The sequence below is a fragment of the Hippocampus guttulatus genome, chromosome 19 (genome assembly GCF_054856545.1).
Source record: "Hippocampus guttulatus isolate MCC_2025c chromosome 19, RoL_Hgut_1.0, whole genome shotgun sequence".
NCBI classification, from domain to species: domain Eukaryota; kingdom Metazoa; phylum Chordata; class Actinopteri; order Syngnathiformes; family Syngnathidae; genus Hippocampus; species Hippocampus guttulatus.
This window is the reverse complement of record NC_141279.1, coordinates 5,152,922-5,179,014: the sequence shown is the minus strand read 5'-3', so window position 1 is coordinate 5,179,014 and position 26,093 is coordinate 5,152,922. Positions and strand designations below refer to the sequence as shown.

General features: G+C 45.2%; 1 protein-coding gene across 1 annotated transcript; it reads right to left on the bottom strand.

The window, feature by feature from the left end:
- Positions 1-1,248: 1,248 nt before the first annotated feature.
- On the bottom strand, positions 1,249-19,242 carry LOC147189729 (heparan sulfate glucosamine 3-O-sulfotransferase 6). The gene is made up of 2 exons (XM_086099405.1): positions 18,583-19,242; positions 1,249-2,723 (listed from the first exon to the last, which is right to left on the bottom strand). Exons 1-2 carry the CDS (start codon positions 19,038-19,040, stop codon positions 2,096-2,098), a joined length of 1,086 nt encoding a protein of 361 aa, XP_085955531.1. The 5' UTR covers positions 19,041-19,242; the 3' UTR covers positions 1,249-2,095.
- Positions 19,243-26,093: the final 6,851 nt, after the last annotated feature.

The following is a 26,093-nucleotide window of genomic DNA, read 5'->3' as shown; positions in this document are numbered from 1 at the left end:
AGGTTGGGAGGAAACGCGGGTGCAAAATCTTCGACCCTTCGCAGGCGGGATTTTTGCTCTCGACGCCGGGTGCAATCGCGCAAAGTAAACCGGTTTGACTTTGAAACCAATGAAAATCGGGCCAGTTCAAGTGGAGCTGGACGCGTAATTAAAGCCATCACGTGCCGTGTAATTTGCGAGCCATTCGGGAAGTTGTAATGAATAGACAGCAGCGGGATCGGGGGGATTAAAATTTTTTTTTTTTTAAACTTTGATTCCTTTTCCACTTGTGAGCTCAGTTGGAAGCTATGCGTTGCCTTTCGAATGAGCGTTCGGACCGGTGACTCAAGCCCTTCCATTAACCGTCTCGACAACGCAGATCCCCGTTGTCATGCGTGTTTGCCAGCAAACCCAGAATGATGAGAGAATTATTTCAATCTGTAGCTTCTCCTCCCAAAAAATTCCGCTTTCAGAGGTTTATCCTTAAATGAGACGGTTTGAATGCGAATCTACGAAAACTCCAGCCATGCACGCCGTCAAACTGCACTTTACGCTATACTCGCGCTAGGCAAGAAAAAATATATTCCGTGTTCAAGAATATTTCAAAAAAAATTTAACGGTGACTTCTGCTTGACCCTTGCGCCAAATCATAGTGACAATGAGACGTCGTACATATAAGCACAACCCCGCCGCCTATCAACAAAACGGTCACGTATTGATCCACGCCGTCTCCCTGCCGCGAAGGGTTCCGGCTCGCCTGAGAATGCAATTTGAATGCGTCAAGTGGGGAGGGTTGCCTATTTGTTTGGGAGGATAAAGATCGCATTTGTGTGTGTGTGTGTGTGTGTGCGTGTGTGTGTGTGTGTGTGTGTGTGTGCGGCTCACGCCACGCGACTCCATTAACCGGTCCGCGGGTATCGGTCTGCAGTTTATGATGAGCACGCTCATAGGTCAACAGGTCAAGGGAAAGGGGGAGAGGGTCGAAATATGTCAAAGTCCCCCCCCCCCCTCCCCCCCAAAAGGTTCCCCAATCAACTGGCTGAATTGATTGCTGAGACATCAGAAAAACCCTCCCCAACGTTAACCACCCCCCTACCTGGACACTTCTGCGAGCTATCAACCTTTCATTTATGGAGACGTATGCAATATTTTCATTAGCTGATCAGGCAGTCAAAGTAAATCAAGCTCGAAAGTAAAACTTCGATTGTCTTATTTTAGTTGTCGTCGTCGGGTTGAATCAAACACACAAAAAGAAAAAAAAAAACGACATTGAAGAGTAAACGTTTTAGTCAGGATTTCAGCAGAGTTCCAAATACAAAAGTCTGAGGAAAAAAACAAAACATTTCAACAATATCTTGACATCTTATAAATTAGGATCTCTGAAATAGGCTGCACAGCTGAATGCGAGTACCATTTGTGGAGGCTCCGCATGAAAAGTTTTATATTAGAAGAAACTCCTGCAACATGAACAACACGTAGCAAAGCGCTCGCTTTTTGCTCCTCTTTCCACCACATCTTCCCGTGCTTTCATTTTGGAAATTGAAGGGGACAGTCCAGGGAATAGATTTGCACGGGAAGGAAATATAAATTTCCTCTTATGAGGCCTGTCAGAAAATTTCCAGGACTGATGTGGGTGATGTCAGATTTATTTCAAATCCCGACTACACGTTTTCATCCATCTGCAGTGAACAGTGAACAACAAAAAAAACCCAAACAAACAGAGGGGGCAGGTCAGGTGTTCTGCTCGGGTCAGGAACTTTCAGATGCTCAGGGTGTCACGAGCAGGTACGTTGGTGAAGCATCCCCAGGGGGCAGCATCTCTTTGCAGATTTTCTGGTTGATTGTATGGCGCACTTTGAAAGGAAAAACGCCTCCTTCGCAGTTTAAATTTGAAATCCATCTTTTGTGATATCAGTCCTGGAATTTTTCTGACACACGCCATGGCACTTGATCTAAACTCAAAAACACCGACCACAAAAAAAAACAACAAAAAAAAAACGACCGTTTATTTCGCATGATTGTTGCATTCCTAAAGCCTCCGAAACGATCGCAAGGCCTGTTTTGCACGATCTCAACTTTGGTGAATGTCTCCGATCAACTTTCAAACGCTTTGGTGTCAAGCTGTGTCATCCCAGCCAAAGTTCTGACCCGTCATTTGATAGAATTTGAGGTTAAAAGGTCTGTAAAAGTCTCTGAGCCGAAGCAGGACATCTGAGGGGATCTGCGGGTGGGGCCTGCCCTTTGACTTCCCCAGGCAGCGTGGCCTGCTGCTCCCCTCTGGCTTCTTCAGGCACGGGAAACCTTTGGTCTGGTTGAAGTAAAAGTGCTTGTCTGTCACCACGCGTTTCAGTCCCAGGAAATCCTGGACGCGACCCATCTCTCCCGCGGGGTCCGTCACCAGGCGCTCGCCGCTGACGAACAGGAAGCTGGAAAGCGGGAAGTAGCGCAGCCAGTTCTCCAGGTGCTTGGCGTAGATCCCGATCCGCACCGCGCTCCAAGACGTGTCGATGAGGCCCGTGGTGGCGTTGCGGAAGGCCAAGTTCTTGAAGGACGGGAGTCCCGGTGACTTGGACACGGTCTGCGTGTAGTCGGAAACGGCGCGGGTCACGGGGTCCCGCACCACCACGATCAGCTTGGTGTGGCGACTCATGGCAAAAACACGGCGAGGGGCTTCCTTTGTGATGAAATAACTGGGTGTCTTCTCCATGGTGATCTGACCATCCAGTGTCCGGGGCATCAGATTCCTGAGAAGAGAAGGGGGGGGGGGGGGGAGTTGAATGTGTGGAGTTTGCATGTTCTCCCAATGCCTGAGTGGGTTTTCTCCGGGTACTCCGATTTCTTCCCACATTCCCAAAACACGCGTAGCAGGTTAACGGGACACTCAAAATTAATCCTGGGTGTGATTGTGAGCGCGGATGGTTGTTTGTCGATATGTGCCCCTGCGATTGGCTAGCGACCAGTTCAGGGTGTCTTCCCCCCCCCCCCCCCGCCCCGCCCACCGCCCGAAGACAGCTGGGATAGGCTCTAGCACACCCGTGTGAGGATAAGCGGATCAGAAAATGGAAGGATGGCTGCATGAATGTTTCCATGAGCACATCCTCTAATTTAAAAAAAGGTTTTTTTTCTCATTTGGTGAGACTCATAAAGCTCAGATACTTTATGGGCTCCTCGATTGTTTGTTCTTGGCTATTAGTGGAGACTTAATATACGATTTATTTTTTTTGTTTATCTGACTTTTCAACATGCCGCTACAGTTCAAAAAGTTTTACGACGCTCCCTCTTTTCTTCCTGTCATTTACGCGCACTCCGTTTTTACTAAACACATCCACGCGAGGCATTCATTCAACGGTCACGTTTTATTTTGGGCTTGGAGTTTACGGCGGGCCAGAGCCGCACCGCAAAATGCTTTTTCTAACCTTTCTGTTGCTTTTATTTAATGACATGAGAGGGACCCGATATTAAAAAACATCACTCAGTGGAAGTTCTGCATCACCGCACTACGGTTAAGTGTAAAAAGGTAGCCTTGACTTTTATAGCTTGGGAACGTACCTCCACCTTTTTTGGGGTCTGGAAAGGGAGTGGAATAATTAGCCCCATGCGGCACATAATGGTATCTACCGTTTTGCTGACTGTCTCTAACTGTCTACTACTTTAATACGTCTGTGGCAATGGCATTATCTTTTTTTTTAAAAAAAATTCTTTTTGATAAAGCTAATAAATTTAACCATGCAGGTGTTCCTTTGGGGAAAGTGAGAGTATTTTTCCCAATGAATGATAACCGGGCAAAAAAAAAAAAAAAAAAAAAGGTATGCGCCTAAGGTACGTGAGGTTATCCAAGGATAATCTCACCGTGTTCTCATTAAATCCTGGCTATTGCTTTTGGCTCGCCGCTTATTATTGTTCTCGTCCGTTCTCGAGGTTTTCGGGGGTGTTGACATATTTCTTGATTCATCGCTTGTAGAAGTTGATGACTCAAGTGGAGAGGATGTATTACCTTTTAAAATAAAAGATGGGAACGAGGGGTGCCAAGGCAGATTGTATAAAGCGCGGGGGTGGGGGGGGTGTGGAATGGTGAAAAACCTGATTGGGATCATATATTTCGTGCAGATGCGAGTGTAGTGGTAAAAACAAAAAAAGGCATAACCCCTGTTGTGAGCAGCATCCTGCCAATTTTAAAGGGGGGCGGGGGGGAATTTTATTTGGTCCGTGTCAGAGACATCTGACAGTAGGAGTCGTCTTAGTGGGGAGCAGCGCCAGGGTTAGAACTGCGAAAGCTCTCTCAGCGGATTTCAGCAAAGTTCCCCCGCCCCCTCCCCCCCGGAGCAAGCATATTTAGATGGTTTGGGCTTTGCGGTTGGTATCTAAGTGGAAGGCTTATAGCGCTCTGAGCTTTGATGGGAGATGGCTCTCAGTTGTGTGATGTTATGTCAGGGCGACAGCAAGCACACGACGTTGGGTTTTAATAAGACGAGTTGTGCTCCGTGGGGGCTGGGGCGACACAAAGTCAGACAGCTTTTAGCGAAAAAAAAAAAAAAAAAAAAACACCACAAGGAGAAAAGCTCCAAAAAAAAAAAAAGACGGTTTCCAAACTAGCCTGTATGAAAATGTCTGAGGATTTGTTTGAAGGAAGCACTTGAGGCCAACGCGTGAGCAGCGGCGGCGGCGGCCTCTCGCGCTGAGGCCACTCAAGTGAAACTGTGGTTCGCAGATTTATTTCAGGCACGGCGTGACGTGAGTGATGATATAGAATCTGGATCCAAGGAATGGTTTAAAAACACTTTTTGGGGAGGAAGTGCCAACTGAGAAGCCTCTTTGGATTTTTTTTTCCCTTCTTTTTTTTTTTCCGCTGCTGTAGTACATTCACTCATTTAATTTAACCCCTTTGAGGGACAGCGGTCACTACAGTGGACAGCGCATCATGTTCAGGTTGCAGGGTTAAATTACATGACAATACTTCACGATCGGTACGTTTTTTTTATCGGCTTGCTAGTAAGATAAGATAAGAAGATAAGAAAACCTTTATTAGTCAGTCTCGCAATGGAGAAATTCCCAATTCACAGCAGCAAAGTTACGAAAGGGAAAGAAGTAGAACAACAAAATATAGGAGCTGCTGGAAAGGCAGCCACTCTCGCGGCGCCATTTTGAAGTCAAAATAACAAAAATAACACAAAATACGCGTTGATAAAATTCCATTCAATGGAACCGAGAAAACATTTCCCCCTTGAACCAAAATGCCAATCTGTTTATTGCTAACAAAACTAAAAAAATAAAAATAAATGTGTGACACCATTTTTCCACTTCGGGAGGAGGATTTTTTGTTTATTTTTGCGTCATTTGAGTCACTAGCCTAGCATGAAAATGACGCGCGCTTCCCTGTCGTCTGATGTCATAAAACCTGACGCTGAAAATAACGTCACAAAAAATGGACAGAAAATCTAACAAAATCACAAAAAATATTTGGAGGACATTATAGCTATTCCCACGGTTTCAAAAAGTGTGGTCCAATCATCTTGCACGATAGCAAAAGTAGCCCGTTAACATATGGCGGCTCAATATTAACTCATTCACTCCCAAAGACGTTTTTAAACGTCTTTTCAGACTTGGTTCAGAATTAGCTGGTAAAGAATGAGTTAATAATATGAAGTTTTATTGAGCGAATATCATCGATTAAGGAATCATATGCATGTCTTGTATAAAAGATTGCTTGTAATAGATTGTATGTTTTCGAAAAGGAGTGGGGGAAAATCCTCCGAGGGGAAGTGGAACAAATGTGCGTCCGCTCGTGTTGTAAACAGTACAAGAACTGTCTCTTTGCAAACATCCAGTGTTGCCTCCCTGGAAAGAAAACCTCGCACGGTTCACTTGACCTCAAGTCGATGTGAAAGCAACCGCTGGCCTGCAATCACGCAGGAAGCCCACACAGCGATTGAGAGGAGGAGGAAGAAGAATGCCGGGTGGCGGTTAGCGACAAAGACACGCTAGAGGCAGAGCAAAGAGAGACGGTGGCAGGAAAGGAAGGAAAGAGTCGCAATCAAAACAAAAGTCACTCGCCAGACTGGAGCGCCTTTTTTTTTTCTTCTTTTTTTTTTTTTAAATCTTGTAACGTTGTTTTTTTTTTCATGTTTTTACTTCAGGAGGCCCCAAACAAATTCACCAATTTCCCCCAAATTCAAAGGAACCAGGAAGTGACATTTCCCCTTTTGTGTTAGCATATGGCATTCAGTCACGACGCAGATTATCTGGCCGTGCACACACGTTTACACACAATCCATGTGTGTGGTCTTAAGGGTTTATTAGAGACCATTTACACGGCGGCGGACCTTGCAGGTTGCTATTTACGACTCGGATATGGACACGCGTGAGTCAGCCGTGCTGTTGTTGCTCAAACGGGGCCAATCCCAATTGCATTTCCAGATATAAAATTGCTTGTAACCGTGAAAGGTTTCCTAATTGCAACGGAAGAAATGGATTAGCCCCGTTTTTTTTTCTTCATTATTTCCTAAGAGGGAGAATTTTTTTTTTTTTTTAAAAAAGAAAGAAATGAGATCGACCAACATCCCAAAATAGATCGCGGTCCAAACCCAATGGTTCCACTTTCTACGCATATACAATCTAAAGACCGTTTTTCCTCGCCCGCCATGTTGGCATCATTTGTGGCTTTGTTTCCATCTTCCAACACGAACATTTTGAATCATGTTTTGGGGCGCAAACAGGCAAAAACGCAACACATTGGGCACCCAACCGTACGCGACCATCTGAACGCGCCGTCCAGTCCACAGGACGGTTCCACATCTGGGAGCAATGAAGTTTAGGCCCACACAATGTGTGTGTATGTGTGAGAGTGAGTGTGTGAGAGAGTGTGTGTGAGAGAGAGAGATGAAGGAAGTGTTTCTGACGTTTTCTGTTCCGTGACGTCCCGAATGCTGTGATCTGTGGCGACACAAGCTGGCCGGTGGCCAAGCCCCCCCCCCCCCCCGCGGCCCCTGCTCGGCAACACTAAATGGGACTCCTCCAACCCTGAATTTCAGAGTCAGATGGTAGCGATTCAGAGGGCCCAAACCGCAGAGTATAATCACCGAGGATCATTGAATGCAAGTTGTCATCATGCGCAGTTTTCGTTCTGACACGCTCATGCATGCGTGCCCTTTTTTCCTCTTCTCCTACATTATCGAACCGGGTTCACCCCCCCCCCCCCCCCCCCCCCGCTGTCCAAGAATCCATCCATTCTTCCAAAGGAATAGACTTTGTGCAAATATATCAACATCCTTAACCACTTAAGCCAGCGTGTGTTCAAAGGCGAAGCGGCTCCCTGTAACTCGCTGGAGTGTGGAGGGAGACGTTTGTCATTACTGAGGGCAAATACAGGCCCCAAGAGCTCCTACGGGCTGATTAGAAGTAAGCAGAAACTGGAATCAGCTGCATGAAATGTTCTTACCTCATGTTGCCTTTAAGGACTCGAGCCGAAGAAAGCTTGGCCGAGTAATACGTCCTTCCAGTAGACCACAATTTGACTTTTTTTTTTGCGGAGGGGTGTGTTGATTTTTTTTTAAAAACAATTTAATCCGTATTATGCTTTACACCATTCTGCACACCTCAGGTTATTGTTGGCAGACGCTCCGGTGTAGCGAAAAGCATTTTTCGCCAACGAGGTTTTGCATCTCTGGGGTAGGTCGGTTAGAAAAGAGTGGAAAAATATGTGTAGCCGAGAAAAATAATAATAATAAAACGCGACACGTACAAAGGCCTGGAAGCCACAAAAGTGAGCGAGCGCTGGTCAGTCGGGGTCCACCACAACCTGAAAGACGCAGGAAGTCACCCTTTTCCATTCACTCGGCTCCACGTTTTTGACTTGAATACGTTTGATAAAACAAACAACTTGGCAACTTCTCCGCACCCGTCCCCGTCGTATAATTCGATTAGGATAATGTGATTTTCATCGGTATGTTAACAAGGGAATGAAACGATGACAGCAAAGTCAAAACAAAGTGAAAGATAACTGCACAACCTGGAATACGCGCAGGCTGGTAGTTGGCGGTGTCGTTCGGAAAAGAAACTTTACACTCGTGCAATACAACTGCTGTGCTTGTGGCTCTTTTGAATTAAAAACAACAACAACAACAAAAATGCTCCACTCAACAGTGAACGCCTGCGGTCCCATAATTCGATGTATTCCGATTTTTTGGGGGTAGCGTCTCGTCCCGTGATTCGCTGAAAAACTTGCTTACTGACTACTTTTGTGCGCAGGCATCTTGAAATCACTAAGAAATGAGTTGCGCAGCTTCATTTAGACAAAAGTAGTAATGTGCCGCCCTTCTTGTGGCATTGACGGGGAATGATGAAGCGTTTTTTGGGGAGGGTAGAAGGCTCAATTGTGGATCGTCGTTCTTTCCGACAGGGTTCTCGCTTTGCAAAAAAATGTGAACTGTACATTGCATGAAAAAAAAATTGGCGAAATGTCACCATGTGCAACGTGGCTTTTGTATGAATAAGCGGGCCGTATTTTGATATGGGGGTTTTTTGAGGCCGATACCAAAATTTGGCGGAGTAAAATTGTTCTGTTACCGGATTCATTGGATCATTAATTTAAAAATATATAGGCCACTCAAAAAAATAATCATAAAAAAAAAAGAAATTGGGGTTCCTTATACTTCCAACAATAAGAATGAATGGATGACTGTTTTTTACAAAACTAGTATTTGTTTGACTTTACAATGAAGAGAAAAATCTGGCTTTTTTTTTTTTTGCCAATTTTTGAATGTCATTCTTGGTGGTTTGTTATTAATGCGTTTGTGTGTAAAAAAAAAAAAAAAAACAAATTAAAGAAAAAATCTGTATCTCCGCTCTCGTGCTTTAAACTGCTGAGACCTGACGTATCCCATTTTTATTTGCAAAAGTATTTTCCACCGTCAGAATCATGTTCGCTGCGATTATCCGCACACCCCCAGATTGTTTTCACCTGTTTCGGATTACCCCCCCCCCCCCCTCCCAACCCCCCCATTGCATTCAGGCCGGTATGACGGCTCGTCTCTGTGCCAGCCTGCCTGTTCCTCTTTGCTGGTGCATTCCTGCCGGCTTTTTCTGTTTCCTGTTCTCGCCGGCGTAAATTGCCTGCCTTGTCGAACATCGACTGACTTTGTGTTGACTATTTAATTACACTTCTGGAAGGCCATACGAGCGGGTTTACGCGCATTAGCGTGGACGGCCGCGTCACCGCTGATTGCTCGGCTTATCGAATGGGAAAATCTGCAGCCGTGTTCTTGTCGGGCCCGCATGCGGGCCCACTCGTCCGGCTTTATCGCCAAGCTATACCCCGCCCTGCCCCGCCTTGGGCGCGTTCTCCTAAACACAGGCCGGACGCGCTGAAGATGGGGCGGGGAGATGAGCAAATTACAGATTGTCGTTGCTTGCTGACCCCACTGATGTCATCGTGTCCTCGCCGCAGTCCCATAATTGGGCTGTTAAAATGGAAATGATGGAAATGTGTGGTGTACTGTGACATCCCTGCGGATGAGTCCCGTGGACTGTACACAAATAACATATTTCCTCCATTAAAAAAAGTGATGGCGTTTTTTGTTGTTGTTGTTTTTTTTAAACGGGTATGGTTTTAAACCATATGTCACATTAGTCGCCAATATTAGATTGATTATACCCTGTAATTAATACTACAACTTTTGTGCCACAAAAGCACGTCCGTGTCTTCCAGTAAACATAATTAGTACGCGTTCGGGGAATGGCTGAAACTCGCAACCTTGACAGAACTCAGCAGACGGAAGGAGGACAGTACGGCCTTATAAGGAGCGGACCGTTTCTACCCCTGGAGCACTTAAAAGCGCCATCCTGTAACTTAATGGCGATGAGACAATTTTCGGCTTTGCTGCTGACTTTGAAGTCACCTGGTACTGAATACCAGCCCGCCATTGACAAAAAAAAGCCAAAAACGAAGCCTTTCAGGCACAGCGGTTACTACAGTGGACATCTTACCACGTTATTGGGTCACAGGCATGCACGAAAGGGTTAAACAAGCTTTTTTTCAACACACTGTAGCATTTATCTTAGCACACATGCAGGAGAAGAAAAAAACAAATTCTCTCATAAAACCGGTCCTGGAAATGAGCAGACGCGCAAGGGGACCGGTACAAGTACAAAACCTTAATCGACTCAGTGTGAAATTGTCTGGCAACTCCCCAGGCACTGGCCAATAAGAGCGCTCGATACTGTCTGATCCCCGACAAGTCACTTCCGAGCAGTTTCTGCCCGCTGCTCCCTGTGTGTGTTTTTTCTTTTGAGAGGAAGTCACAGCTAGCTTGTCGGACTAGAAACAGCGTTTCGGTCAATTGCTATTAGTACGCCACAGTGAAGTCTGCTTTCAGCCACGTCCACACAATGTTCCTCTCAGCCAGAGCAGCCTCGTTTTCAGGCCACTGTGTGCAAAACGAGATTTCTTCAGATTATGCGGGTGTGTGTGGGGGGGGACATGCGCTTGCCGTGAATGCCCGGCGAAAAATTTGCCATAGCAGCCCTGTTGGGAGAAAGTCCGCCCAATCACGGTTAGCGTTATACCATGAAAAGAAAATGGCCGACATCTCATGAGCATTTTCACCCAAATATGCACCGAATTTCACCCAAAGTGCAGCGTTTCGATCATGTTTGACGTATGAGAGCTGGACTCGTTTTAATATTTATGATTCTTATTAATTTGATTTTCCCGACAAATTTCCCACGAGGCGGTGTTGTCATTTGGAATGAAGTGAGGCAGTAACTGGTTCTTGGTTCTTTCCCATACTCTGTGTCTCGTTCGGCGCGTCCTCACGGTCGAGCAGAGGTTCTCTCCCCGGCGTAATTAATCTCATTTTCCTCTCAAAACGAGCACCGGCATCCACTGACAGGTCGCTGATTCTTCACCGTGTGTTTACGTCAGAGAGACGGGAAGGGGTGCTCAGCAAGAGTTTTTAGCAGCGGAGGTGTGTTTTCTAGCAAACGCTTTCAGGATGAAGGCTGCACCCCCCCCCCCCCCACCCCTTCCTTCTCACCCTTCTTTCCGTGCGAGTCAGACATTAAACAGAGGCGGACACCAACTGACAGCTACACACACTCCATAATTACCCGCCTTTCCAGACGGACTTGTGACGTAAACAGAGGGGCCCGACAAAAGCCAACGGCGGCAACTTTGAAGTGAATGGGAACCTCGGTCTTTTCAAATCCTCCACCTACAATGGTTAACATCATGCGAGCCGAGTGTCAGAATGAAGTTGGCTGTTTGAGAAACCCTTTCAAATGCCAAGTTGTTGCTCAGCTTGAGCCCGACATTAACATTTGAGAGGATTACGTTCCATCACCGCATCAGTGAAACAAATGACAGATGTTATAATTGATGGATTTGAGCTCATAATTAACATTTTTCTGGCTTGTTTTTTTTTTTTTCGGGCGCGTTTTCCGTTTGCATGCTAACGTCAAATTATAGCCACAAGAAGTCCTAATCAAACTCTCACTACTTTTATTGTATGGGAATCCTGCAATGCTGCAGATTGTTTTTGCCCGACGTGTTGTGTGGCTCGAAGCCGGTGAGGAGTTTCAACAATATTTTTGCATAAAAGTGTCACCTTTCAGGCGGGCACAGGACCGATATTTGTTTTTGTTTAGGTTTCATGTCACGATGATATTTTTCTTGCAAGGATGCAAAGACCATGCGTGCATTTTGCAGCTGGTGCGGGGGGGGGGGGGGGGGGGGGGTTGTCTGCTTTGGTATTTGGGGCCCCGAGCGCCACTTCTTCGAATCGCTGCTTTTACTCTTCTGACAAATGAATTGCTTTTTCTTTTTACCCAAATTTTGCAAGCGTGTGCAACCCAATGCAACTTTACATATTTTATGGGTCCTACTCATAGGCACCCCCACCCCCTACCCCCCTCTACTAAAATTGACTCAGCGGTGGCCTCTAGAAAGTTACAAAAACACATTTTAAAGTCCCACACTGCAGTTTTCGCCCTTCCGCATAGAACTGGGTGGACGTACAATATCGATCATAATAGGACACACAAATAAATAACAATAAAAAACTTACAATAGAACCCGATGCGGTCATTGAAAACAGTCAGCGGTCAAGTTAAATACATTGGAATCATTCAACGCAAGAATATCACGGACAAATCGAAACTCCAGAGGCAAGAAATAAATAGAAGCAACGCCAGTGGGGAAAACTCGAGAGTTAGTCATCACCCGGACTGTAATTGTCACTCAATGCCGCCTCCCAGCGATCCGAACGCGCGTCTCAACGATGCCAAGCACCAATCCGACTCCATTATTACTGACGGGATGAGATGCCGCCCAGCGGGAGGAGAAAGGTCGGCCAATGACGAAGTGTCAAAATACTGACTGATTGATGACGAGGCCTTTTCTCCATCCCGGGGGGTGGTGGGATCTATACACGTCCCACTTCACTTTATCTTGTCATGCTTGATTATAACCTTCCTTTTTTTTTCCCAGCTTCATTTGTATCATCGGTCAATGTAATGATATACTAGAGAAGATCTGTATTGAAAATTCTCACTTTGTTTTTGTTGACACAGTCAAAGAGATCCGTTAAGAAAAAAAAAAATACAAATGTCACTTTTCTTCCTTTTCGAAAAGTAATTTATTTCAGCGTGCGGTTCCTGATCGTAAGTCATATAAGCTGCCGGCGTTAGCGATGCAGTACAATACGACGGCTTTGGCGGTATTTGTTTCGCGCCGTGTTTATTTTGTGGTCATTGCGGCTTATTATTTTTTTTACGCTAGTCGGCTTGACGCGAGCGGCAAAAGCTCTCAAAATGATGCACGGCGGCTCGAAACCACCGCACGCTCCGCTAACAATAACCATATTGTTGGATTAATACCACGGCGACAGCGTCAATCAAAATTGAGCGCTGTAACCTTTGAAGGTTCGCTACGGCCCGTCTACATTCTGCAGGTGTTCCTAATTTTTTTTTTTTTTTTTTTTGTCGGTCCAGTGAGCGCATTTTCTTCCCGTGCTTTCCACGCACGCGGTTGTCGCACTGATTGCTTCTGACATGCATCCTGCTAAAAGTATTTCCTTTAAGCATTGATGCAGCTTAAAAAGCATTGCCCCCCCACCTTCGCCCCCGGCATCCCCCACCTCCCCCATCCGTCTCCCCCGTTTTCCATCTGCTGCACAAAGCCTTCTTTCTTGCAGTATAACGTATACATTGCGTTTTTTTTCCCACTTCTGAAAAGCTTAAAAAAAAAAAGTGCAGCGGCCAAGGAGGAATTCAACCAAGGATTCCCTCGCGATTGCTTGAAAATTCACGGACAGGAAGCGAAACCTAGGCAGTCCTGGCGTACGTAGCGCATCCTGCTCCCCGCGGATTGACGCAACGAAGCCTCCTTAAAACGACGGGACAAGAAAGACGGCGAGCGCGCCAGATGAGTCGATAAGCAAACGGATTTCGAGACGGTGACCTAGCAAGAAAAAGAACTTGCCCGTGGCTTGAAATCGCACACTTTGAGCAACCCGAACAAGCTGATAAATCCCACTCATGGCGACCTTGACGCGTAAACGACGCCGGCGGCGGCGAGGAAAAACAGCTCCTTGTCAACACGATTCAATATTTCACTAGCGAATTGCGTTTCTGCTGTCGCGGCGTGAAAAAAGGAAGCGCGATCAATAGAATGGGCCCTTTTCTCCCGATCGGTACGGCCAAATGACAAATATTTGATCGCTGTGACATTTACAGGGCCGAGATGAAGGGGCCACGGTGTTGCCGAGGTGTGTGGGAAAAGACTTCAGCTAGGGAATCGGTACATTTGAACCGGCTCTCTCACGCATACACGCGAACCTTTCACTCCCCATCAGGAAACCGCAGAATCACTTCCAGTCGATGGCAAATCCAAGGCTTTTCCACATATAAGCGTTTGTCCTCAAACAATTTGCCAAATGCTTCCTTTAAGGATGTCCATGTGTTTTAGTTGGTTAGCGGCTGAGCGCGGGAGGAGGGGGGGGGGGGGGGGCAAGGCTCTCTCATTGGAGCTCAAAGAAGCAGACAGCGCTTTGAAAGCGGGGAGAATCGACGTTTCAAGTGATACTTTCCAGCTCGCTTTTGCGTTGATTTTTCTTGGCCCGGCGCGCCGCGGGTCTGCTTCAAATTGATATGGGAGTCGCTAGCGTCGTTAGCGTGCGATTGTGCTAAACGAATCATAACACGTGAAATCTGGACGCGGTGTGCTGCGAAAGCAAATGGGGATGGGGGGCCTTGCAAGCGGGTTTGCGAGGGTTTGGGGCGAAAGCTTTGAGAAAAGGGGACAAGAAAGGAAAGACGGGAGCTCTTTGACTTTTAAAAAGCACTTGATTGGTTCCAAAGTTGAAATTAGCCGCGAAGGGAAGATGCAATGAAAGGCTGGCGATAATAGAAAAGGACTTTGACTTTGAAGCAGCAATAAAATGTCAAAGGTCTCTTTTCTTTTTTCTTATCCCTTCCCTGTTAATTTCCTTTCATTTTGCTTCTCCTTCTTAATTTCCTTTTCTCTCCTTTTACTCCCCCCCCTGAAAGAAAGGATGGCGACGGAAGTAAAAGAACGGTTAACAAATCACGATGAAAGGGCAAGATGGGGGGGAGGATAATGAGCAGAGGGAATCAAAGAAGCGAACCATCCGTCATGTCCCATCCGGGTGGAGGGTGAGCTGGAGCGGGTGACTTTGGCCAGCACCAGCAGTGACTAAGAAGGGATGGTAGACTTCCTCACTTCACAACTACTGGCACCATAATATGGAATGAAAGCTCAGTTGCGGGAGGTGAACACACAAAATGGCATCGGTATCATACAAAATCCCAGCGAAGAGTCGAGGGGGAGGGGAGGGACTCACGTCGCGAAAAGGTCTTGTTTGACAGCGGCCGCTGGGCCTAATCCCTGTCACCCCACCCCACCCACCACTTCCCACCCCACCCTCCCTGTGCACGTCCCTGAGCTGTCCGTGTTAATGCCTGACCTGTCATTACACGGGGTCCAATTCGCGCAGCGTTGACGCGTGCTGTCAGCGGATTAGAAAGCGAGCTAACGCACCCCTTTCGTCACGAGAGCGAGGGGACAAATAATGAGCTGAATGATCATTTAAAAAAAAAAAGGGGGGGGGGGGGGGACAGCCGATTTGACATCAGCAGAAAGCCATAAAAAGGAACATTTAAAGGTCTCGTTACATTTAACCCGTCGGAGTGGTTCCTAGGGCTCTGTCACCAGAATAAAACCTTTATCCGTAATTGCGAGCGTTTCATCTTAAGTGCTTATAAAACAGGAGACGTATACGTAAAAATGACAAATTCACCGTTCCCACAATACGTGTGATAGATAGCGGGTTTGATGAACTGCGGACGATCCCCTATGCCAATTTTGCAGCGAGCCAAAAGTTGAGCTCAAAGTACGTCCGACCTCCGACCATTTGCAGCGCCGAACGGCAATCTGGCGCGGCGACGAGGGAGAATTTACGACGTCGACGACTTGACCATAAATCTGACTTTTGTGCTTCTCTAAATTTTCTTAGCTGTGCATCTGGCGCAAAATCTAAGGGGACAATTTATAACATCATAGGAGAATTATGGACCCGCGGGCGCATATGCAGTATGAGGGCATATTAGCTGAACTTATGAGGACTAAAATAAGAAAGTCGCTCTTGTAAAGTTGCGTTCGGTCCAATTGAAGAATGAGTCATTTGAATTTCAGATCATAACCTCGGACTATAATTGCATTGGCTGCATTTCGGTCAAAGGGTGTTATTATATTCAAATAACGTACGTACATTCGACCAGTCATACAACACACACTTAACGTTGGTCATAAAGTACAACTTAAAACTACAGTTGATGCCGACACTTTTCATAGTTCGCTAATCCTGAATTTGCATATTTGCAATTTTTTTTACGTAAATCGTTTTTTTCCTGGGATTTTTTTCCCCAACATTTACCCTCCACCCGCCTGTTTTTCAAATAAAAAACAATATTGAATGTGTAAGAAAAAATTGTTTAAAAAAAAATCCCTTTTTTCTAATGAATCAAGGGTCCGCTTGAGTGTGGTCGGGGGCCTTGCATGCTTCCGCCAACCACCAGTTGCCTATCCCATGCCCATGATCAGATGCAATCATCCAATAAATTGTAAAATAGCATTGGTAGCATCTTCAGAAAATAAGGAAGCGGAAGATAACTCCCTTCGCTTTGTGTTGCGAAGCAACTTCCTGCATTATTAAATCTTCATGTGCTACCCGCCCACTCAATTAATAGCGGCAAGAATCCATTTACTAGTCCGCAAATGAACTACTCACATTCTTCACTGCTCTCATCAGAAACGCACTAGAGGAGCATCTCCTCCTTTATAGCGCCCCGCTGTTCTGAAACGCACTACGCAAAACAAGCCACTCCTTGTGCACACACATGCGCTATCATCTACTGTCTTATCTGAGCCTCTCACCCTGACCTGATCATTACACGGCTGTATTGATTCATCCATGCATCTTGTTCCACTTGTTCTTTATTACGTCCACGTTCCCCCTTTCCATCTTCATCTATAGTAATATCCGAGCCCCCATTCTCCTTTTCACCTCTTTAACTCATTCACCCCCAAAGACGTTTTTAAACGTCTTTTCAGACTTGGTCTAGAATGGGCTGGTACTGAATGAGTTTAAAAAAATTGAATTCGATTCCGTTATTTTTGCACGTGTCCTTTCCGACCCCGAAATGTCGTCGGTGCTATTCTGCATTTCACACCATTTGAGTGAAGAGCATCAGCACATCAGCACAGCGCGCAGCAACACCAACCTCCCTCCTCTGTGATCACACTAGCTTTGGTGATGAAGGCCACCCCCCCACCCCCCACCCCTGCTCCCCCGGGGACCAACGCAGACACTTTGGGAAGCGGCGTGTCAGCTCAATAAACAGCAATTTATTGGCATGGGGAATGAATACACTGCCGTCCTCGGGAGCTCTTACCCGTGTCGTATTGCTGAGAGTGTCCAATTATGATTATGAATCAGCAGAGAAATGTTTGGAAATCATCAGTGCTCCATACGGACTTATTTGCTCGATGAAGGCTCTTGAGTGCATTCATAGAAAGCGATGGCTGAATGAGACGCCCCTGAATCAATCTCGCGGACTGATGGCAGAAAATGATTTTTTTCATGCCAGAAAAACACATTGTTTTACTGGATGTGTGCTTTATGGAGCCGTCATGCCAACCCCTCGGCCATACTGTATTTCACCGCGCTGAAATAGAAACTCAATCCCTATGAAAATCCTCACTCATTTCTCACAGAAGACAAAAGAAAGCTCATTGGATCACACTTTTCCTTTCTGGTAAATATCCAGCTCCTGCTTGGATCATACGTTGTCTGTAATATATCATCCACTTTACAATATTAATGCTTTTTTTTTTGCATGGTTGCATGACTGCTGGTTTGGGGGGTTTTTTTGGAACCATTGAATTCTGACATGAAATTGTGATCAAATTAGGCTCCCTTCATCTTATTAGGTTACGTACAACATACCTCAAGGTTTATTATTAGTTCAATCATATATTGTTATGTTGTGAAAATGAAGCTTCATATTTGCTTCAGGAACCAGTTGTTGTATTTTTTACACCTCTAGATGGCACTGTTGGTTTAAATCAAGGTGTTCCGTATTGTTTTGTGTTTTTTGTTATTGTAAAGTGTCCTTGGGTGTCTTGAAAGGAGCTTATAAATAAAATGTATTATTATTATTATTTCAGAAACGGCAAGTCGGTGTAGTTTCAGCCTTATGTTGAACATTGAGCGCCATCTAGAGTGCTCAATAAACACAATTGGTTCATGAAGCATATTGAAGCTTCATTTTTTTTTACTGTCAATAACATCAGGAATAGGGGGACAGTCAGTCTTTCAAAGTAACATCTGCACAAGGGAGTAAATTATCAGTCTCCAGTGGAGTATTTTACAACAGTGCAGTTGTAGTAATTTTGCAGCAGTGTTTTTTATGCTTTTAAGACATTGCATCACTTTGCTTTTGCTTCCAATGGCGGTTTTAATGTAACACAAGTGACATGACATTGTTATTGGGCCATATTTGGGTGGCAGGTGACACAAAATTGTACTTTGCATGTACAGTTTGGTTGATTGGCATTCAGAGCTTTTTTTTTTTATGTATGGATCAGCATCTTTTTGTGTGTGTGTGTGTGTGTGCGTGTAGAATTTGTATGTGCAATACAGTTTAATTAAAGTCCCCTGTCCCGAACAATATATTAAAGGTCTTTATTTTCTTTTTCATCGATTTAAATGCAGGTAGACGAGAGCGGTACTGATAAATTATGATAACAGCAATATTCAAACATGGCTATACTCTAAGCAAGAATACACATAAGCGTGTAAATATATTGTAAGTTCACAATAATATCGATATATGCATTTAAGTGGTCAAAAATCACTCTTGATAATAAAAAAAACAACCCCTCAAAGTGGATCGCTTTTTCCTCTCATGCAATAATTATCTCAGTTGTTGCCTCCAGTACGCTACTTATTGTAGAATATAGTCATGAATCTGGATGTCGTTTTTGTTTTTTGTCCCCCCCCCCCCCTTCTGCCTTCTGTGTGATCTTACCTGTACCAGTCCAGCCCTTTATCATAGAAGCGGTCAAAGAAGTGAGGCTCGGCTCCGACTGCCCTCACGTCCGGATGGATGCGCAAGAACTCCAGGAGAGCCCTCGTTCCTCCTTTCTTCACCCCGATGATGATTGCCTGAGGAAACTTTTTGCTCCCAAAGTTATTCGCTACGGAGATGCTATTATTAATTGTAGTATACGCAACGTCCGATAGCCGGTCCTGTGCAAAAGACGCAGCGGCTTGCTTTGGTGATGTCTGTTGCGCGTCGATTTGGACATTTTTGTCCTTGTGATGAGTCTGCCGGTCATACACGGGTGTGGGCAAGTAATCGCAGAATCCGTTCAGGCAGTAAAAGAGGTAAACGAAGAGGATGATCATGGTCAAGAAGACCGATAGCTTGGACTGCACCTTGAGGTGTCCGAAGTTGAACGCAGCTCTCCATTTACTACATCCCATGAGTCTTCATAGTTATGTTTTGTTTAGTATTTTTTTTTTTAAAAGGCACGTTTTGAAAGACGAAAAAAGATGATCTCCCCTCGGAGCGGGAGCAAGCGGTGCCGAAGTTGCGCAGCGTGCGTCAAGACGCGCCCCATTCTGTCCGCTTCTTTCCTCTCAGGGAACGATCACCTCAAGACGACCCGAGTGATCCGCAGGAAGGGTTTGGAGGTCTCTCCGAATCTCCCCCGCCCCCCTCCCCACCCTCCCCCCTTGTCTCTGTTGGGGAAAAACTCATCAGCGCATCCCGAGTGACTGCCATTTCCACGCCCTCGCCCCAAAAGACGCACGCCCCTCCGTCGTCAGTCACCGAAATAATTAGCAGACGCCTCCTCGCTTTCAGTTCGCTGTTTTGCAAGCAATTTAACAGAAATGTCGTTAGCTGGGTGACGGGAAACACAAGAAAGTAAAGCCCAGGGGCATTTTTCCGGTGAATCACATCCACCCAGAGGCGCAGCGCACACTTGCAAAGTTGCATTATCGGACTTTTTAGTGGCCACCTGCCTTGACAAATGTAACCTTTGCACTCCTGCCATTCTGGGACAGACAGGTGCTCCCCGTTTTAGCTCCTTTCTCCGCCTAAATCTGTGCGGGCGTGCAATTTAAAAGGATCCAGACCGCCACCAGCTTTCTCCTTCGTGCAAACTGCCAAAGCCGACATTGGAATCACAAAAGTCTCCAAAAGTGGTACGGTTTGATGTTTTAAATTGACCAGTTATCCAGGACATGAAGTAAAACCAAAAAAGGGGGAAATATCTCAGTATGCAAAATGTTTCATATATAAAATAATTTATTTTAATTTTTTACTGATTGTTTAATGAAATAACGTGTTGTGTTTGTGCACAATGTTTTTAAAATAATATTTGTATTTAAAAATATACATACAATAAATTGGCATCTTAATTAAAGGCTAAGTCAAGTTAGTTACTTCTTTTTTTTTTTTTATCACTAAGTTCGACATGTTATGAGCCACGTTAAGACCAGAAAAAAAATGAAATTATTCATCTTTGTGTCATTTTTTTAATATCACAAAAAATGTGAACATGGGCGTGTCGACTTTTTATCTTATTCATCTCATTTGATGTCACCAATTTCTATAGAGCGCCACTAGGTGACAATATTTCTCTGGACCTATTCCTATTCTCCATTCCATCTGCCAGCTATCTACCGATGCTAAGTAGCTTTCCTTTATTTTAGTTTTATTTTTGCGCTTTACATGTCCTTATACATGACTGAACCTAGAGTGTATGGTTGATTTCAATGATTATAATTTGAACATAAATTACATTTACATTATTTGCCATGGAGAAATATTGATTTGAAAATTCGAACTTTGAAGTCAAGCATCAAAGGTTGGATCAGGGTCGATTACGTCGAACCGAGAATGATCCGATTGCGACTGTTCCGACATTGATGCTGCTAATTGGCACGGTAGCAAAACAAACTATTTGTGTTTTGGGGTGGATCACAAATTATTGGCAACTTCAAGCATACGTGAGTTGCAGCATGACAGTACGTCCATATAGTTGACACACCGGAGGGGGCGCGGGCAGCCCCGATCGACCCGGGCCTCCTCTAACCTGGCAGTATGTCAATTTCCTGGAGTCCCTAAACGGAGGCGACATCATTTATCCTTCTGTAGTCGCCACGCGTTCTGTCATATTGATCAAATGCAATGTTGCCGAAACAATCGTCGCTATGCTACTTTGTTGGTGTATGATAAACGTCCTATATTTTCAATTTTCAAAGTTGTTTTTTTTTTCAGGCCTTAACCCACGTGACAAAATTCAGTTAAGGTATTTATTTAATCTGAGTTTGGCAGCTAGCATTAGCGATCGACTGCTAAAGCGCGACTTCTGTTTCCACTTAGCGGAGAGAAGAACTTGCGTTTGGTGTTTTGTAAACAATCCAATGAAAAGGCCTTTAACTTATTTTGTGAGCTTTTTTGTCCTTTTTAAAAGCAAACAAACCCCCCAGAAAAACTCATTCAGTTTGGCGATGCACACATTGCCACGTTAAAAAAAAAAAAGAAAGAAAGAAAACGATGAAAAAAAATGCTGATATGACTCCAATTGTGGCTTGTTAGAACACATCTGACATGCACCTGAATGGAACATACTTTTTGTGTAACTCTTGTAAGCGGTGCAATAGCTTGTCACTGGTGTCGTACTTTCAAAAGTTGTTTTTAGTACAGCTTGTCCTTGTTGGAATCATTAAAAAAAAAAAAACACATCAGCAATGTGCCAAAATATGATTTGTGCACATATCAGTCACATGTACAGTAAAAATGTAATGCTGAGTGGCACGAAATGGGAACTCCCACCCCCCGAGACACACACACACACACACACCCTCAACCACACGCGCACAAACTGTAAACACACCTGCAACCATGAGCAACATCCTCTGTGCTGAATGCCCGTCCACCTGCGTCAGGTATGCGGCTGTGGGAAAGCAGACAGCTGTACAAAGCGCAGCATGCGCATTTGCGCTCTGTAATCCTCACAAAATTCCCTTTTGACGGCCAGCGGCGGCTGCTTCAAAGACGCCGTCCGTCATTCTCGGGCCCTTGAACGTCACCCGCTGTACACACATAAAAAAGAAAATAGATGATGTTTTGTGAAGTGCAAAGTGGGTCGGCCTACTTTCATGTCTTATCTACATTTCCGCTGAGCGGTACAGTTCGGTTCAACCATCATGTGGCATCTTGCTGTCGAGAAGCGATGTTGAAGTGAGTTAAGGAGCTTCATTTAGTGCAAAATGACAGGAGTGCTTTGCCGCCATCTTGTGGCATCTTGTGGCAGGGCACTATGGGGAATGGAGTGGAGTAGTTTCATTTAGACACAAGTAGTGCTTTTGCATCTATCTTCTGACATCTTGTCAAGAGAAATATTTTATGTTGAAGTGGCATCTTGGTGTCACTGAACTATGTTGAAGTGATTTGGGCAGATTTTGCTGCTTCATTCACTTTGCAAAGTGTCAATATTAATCAGAATACCGATCTTAGATGAACAGAGTTGCGTCAAACAAATTATTATCAAGAAACGTTTCGACTTGACTTCCCATTTAATAGCAGGGTCCCAAAACCGGTTGGGCCGCTTTGTTATTTCGGCAACATTTTAACGATGGGAAAACACAATTGAAGTGAACTGCGCCCTTTGTTTCAAGCGGGGTTAAAAAGTGAGCATGGCAAAGTCACTGAGGATACAATAAAGCAGATGTACTCGAGAAGTGCTGCTCTTCAAATGGCCTGTTAGCTCACCTGTATGGAATGCACACGCACACACACACACACTTGTCCCGGACGCTTGTCACCACGCTCCCCCTCCTCATTATTATTAAAGGTCAGCAAGGATTAGAGGATGAATGCTAGCATGTTTTTTTGCAAATTTAATTAAAGTCACCCTGGTCGGGGGTTGATGGGTACAAACCCAAGCCATTAGCTCAGCGATTGGGGAAATAATGCTGATATTTCAGGGATGTGAAAATTGTGATTGTTTTTCAAATGAAACTACTCTTTTATCAGTGGATAATTCCAAACGGAGACGAAAAAGAATCCGAATCCATTTAGCATGACTGGGATTGATTTTATTATTCGTTGTATTAAGGTAACATTTTCATCACCGTTCTTTTTGGTAGTGTGCTTTAACGTAACATTTTGAAAATAGAAGCGGCGTGTGTCGAGGTCATTTGGCCTTTTTTTTTTTCATATTCGACTTTGTAACAATAAATTACTTCTGCCGTCGGCATAATTGGCCTTGAGGAGAGAAAATAACAATTACACTTTTCTGTGGTATATAACCGCCGCGACCTCATTTCACACCCGGGATGCCGTCAGGAAAACATTTCTCCTCGGATGGTAATTTCAGAACAATATCTATGCACAAGAGGTGGAGGGTGGGTTTGGGGGGAGGGGGGGGGGTGTATATAGACGCCGTATGCTGTGTGAAGGCCAGCTGCAAGGCCACACACTCTCCGCCGTAACTGCAGGGCAGTGTTCTGCGGCGAGCCGGGTAAATATAGGGCACGTCGACACCGTGCATTACTGCATGGGTGTGGCCTAAGAGCGTGCGACTTCGGAACATCTTTCGACTGAAAGAAAGCGTGCCAAGCATGCCTGCACAGGACTGTCAAACTATTCTGTGGCAAATGTGTTTACCAAAGTCATAACAGAGGGGAGGGGAGGGGAGGGGAGAGGGGAAGGTGAAAGCGGCATCCGCGCTTATCCATCACTGGTGCATTTTTGGCATTTTTTAGTTTAATGACGGGGTCGAGCGAAATCTCCAGTTTCATTAAAAGGAGCTCCGTCCACAAAAACACATTTGCAAGCCTGGAAAGTGCGTGCCAGAGCAACAGGTGGCGTGCGACCCCGTTTAGCGCGAGTCCATTTTAGTGAATCGGGAGCATTTGCCCAAATGGAAACTTAAAACAGTGGCGATCTGAGATAAAGAGGGGGGGGGGGGGGTAATCGTACGTTTTATCTTAATTTATTTATATATCTTGCTCGGTTGTTTTGGAGAAGAAAAAAAAAAGCAGCCGTGGAACGAATCCATTTCAGATGGGGGGGGGGGGGGCCTCGCCGCAGCGGAGCAGGCAACACAGGGAGTTGCTTAGGGAGCAGAGATGAAAGGGTGGCGGGGGGAGGGAGGGGGGGTGCAGAGCCTGCTTGACATTAGCCCACATCAATGACAAAACAATCAAGACCGTGTCAGGAATCCCATCAGTGGGCGCCTTACTAGCTCGTGGCTAGCGGGGCACCCTGAGATATGGTTGATATTCTTCCTGACATTCTGCGTTTTTTTTTTTTTAACTTGTAAAATACAGCACATTTCAGATTTGTTGACATCGTTTTCAGTTATTTCTCACTGCTGATCTGTGTTGAAGGAATGCCGAGCAATCATGATCCGGAGGAAGATCACGGAGCAGCGGTACAGGGAGCAAAAGCGACCTCATGACAGGTGGGCCCGGTAGACGCAACAAAACACATTTTATCTCCTCACATCTGCTGTCTTTTTGCGATAGGCTTTCAGGGGTGGCTTCTTTGTTGCTCCTCCGTGTCCACAAAACACGCATAGATAGATATGGCGAGGGTGGAGAAGCGTCCCGGGAAGAACAAGCCCCAGTCGCCGCGCGTAGTGTCGCAGTTAGACCCGCAGATCGTTTTGCAACGCTCAAGAAAATCTCCCAATCGGTTATATGACTCGTCAATGCTGGATCTATATGTGTGACTTTGTGCGCGTGTTCCAAAATGTTGACTTTCCTTCTCTGGCCTTGCATTTTCCTCTGCGCCAAATCCAAACCTTTCACCAAGACTCTTGGACGACGCTACTATGCGATTTACCGAGCCCAGTATAACCTCTTCGATTCCATGATCTACGGTTGTGATGTCATTCATGCGATAAAAACTGCTCTATAATCATTCTCGGCCATTCTCGCTGCTACGAAATCCTGCCGAGGGGCACGATATATCACAAGCGAAGCAGAGCAGTGAATTTAAAGAGCGGGTAGACGGAGCCCAAGGCCAAAATAAAGACTGATGCTCGTGGTATAATTTTCGTTCGACGCAAAGTAGGCTAGGCGACGCCGCTCTCCATTACTGGACTATTTAAGATGCAGAGATGAATGAGCCCTTAAAAAAAAACAAAAAACATCAGCGAGTCTCTGAAGGAACGACAGGTAGTCTAAACAAACACGGCGAACCTCGTCTAACCTCACGAAACACACACGCAGGCTGTCACGGCGTATCACGGGTCGCGCGTCTGTCGCAGTCGAAAAGCTCCTGATTAAATAGTTTTGCGGAGTGTGTCGCAGCGCCTCAGTGAGCTCAGCGGCTTTGAAGCGAGTCGCTGAGGTCGGCTCTTATTGTGTGTCGGGACTGAAGATAACGCGGTTAGACAGCTCTCCGGGATCGTGTTTACGAGCAGTCACCACGAGCGCTGTCGGGAGGCATCCATGTTGACTCAAGTCACACACGGGACAGGATTGGGCAGATGTCACTGCAGCTGAGGATGGGCTTCGACCTAAAGCTGCTCGACAAGCTGCTTTAAAACGTGTGGTGCAAATTCAATTGCAATTCATATTTCTAGAAGTCATGCCAGCCCACCCAGATGACAAAAATACCCCTAAAACTTCATTCACATGCTCTGTTTGTAATATTAACCCTTTCAGGGACGGCGGTTACTACAGTGGACAAGCTAACCCACGTTAGGAAAAAAAAAAAGCGGGGTTAGAAATGCCACTAGATGGTGGTAGAAGCACTACTTTTATCCAAACGAAGCTCCTCAGTTGACTTCAACATAGCATTAGCACACCGGTTGCGTAAAAGCAAAACAACTGATTTCCTGGTCAATTTCGACCGCGGGTCCTTGAGTCTGTTTCGTGTATCCTGCACACACTTGCAAAAATTGGGGTTTTTTTCAAGGCATGTTAAGGCCCTCCCAAATGGGGATTTAAAAAAAATCTTATTTCAAGTAATGTTTTATTTTTCCATGTTATAAAACCCTTATTCGGTTAAATAGGTTAACCAAAATAGGCAGCATGGTGATGGCGTGGTGAGCACATACCTCGCTGTAGAAAATTAATTAATGGGAAGGAACCAAAATATTCTAAATGAATGCTGTGCATCTGCACCGCAGCATCTTTTAACTACAGCATTGGAAATTTCCTCTCTTGCCCTCATCTGCATAACACCATTTGGAAGTATGAACATCAGAAAACGATCGTTCCCAAAATGTCACTTTGAATCCTTCCCACCTCTCACGCAGTCGGATGCTTTGGCACCATTTCTTGATAAGTCACCTTTTGAAGTGACAAGATGGCTGACTTTGAAGTTTTATGCAAGTAACTTGCACGTGCACATTTTTTTTTTTTTAAGTTTTAAGGATTGGGATGAACAACACTATTTATTAAGACTTCATTTGGGCCATGATAATATACTTTTGGTCAAGGCTAAACTTTCTACATTTGAATGCAGTTTAGCTAACGTTAGATTTTAACTTCAACCTCACCTCTAAC

What these genes read in the sequence shown, in the direction of transcription:
- LOC147189729 (XM_086099405.1), bottom strand. Translation starts at nt 19,040, where the DNA reads ATGGGATGTAGTAAATGGAGAGCTGCGTTCAACTTCGGACACCTCAAG. An exon ending in AAAGGGCTGGACTGGTACAG is followed by an intron (nt 2,724 to 18,582) that starts GTAAGATCACAC and finishes TTCTCTTCTCAG; the next exon opens with GAATCTGATGCCCCGGACAC.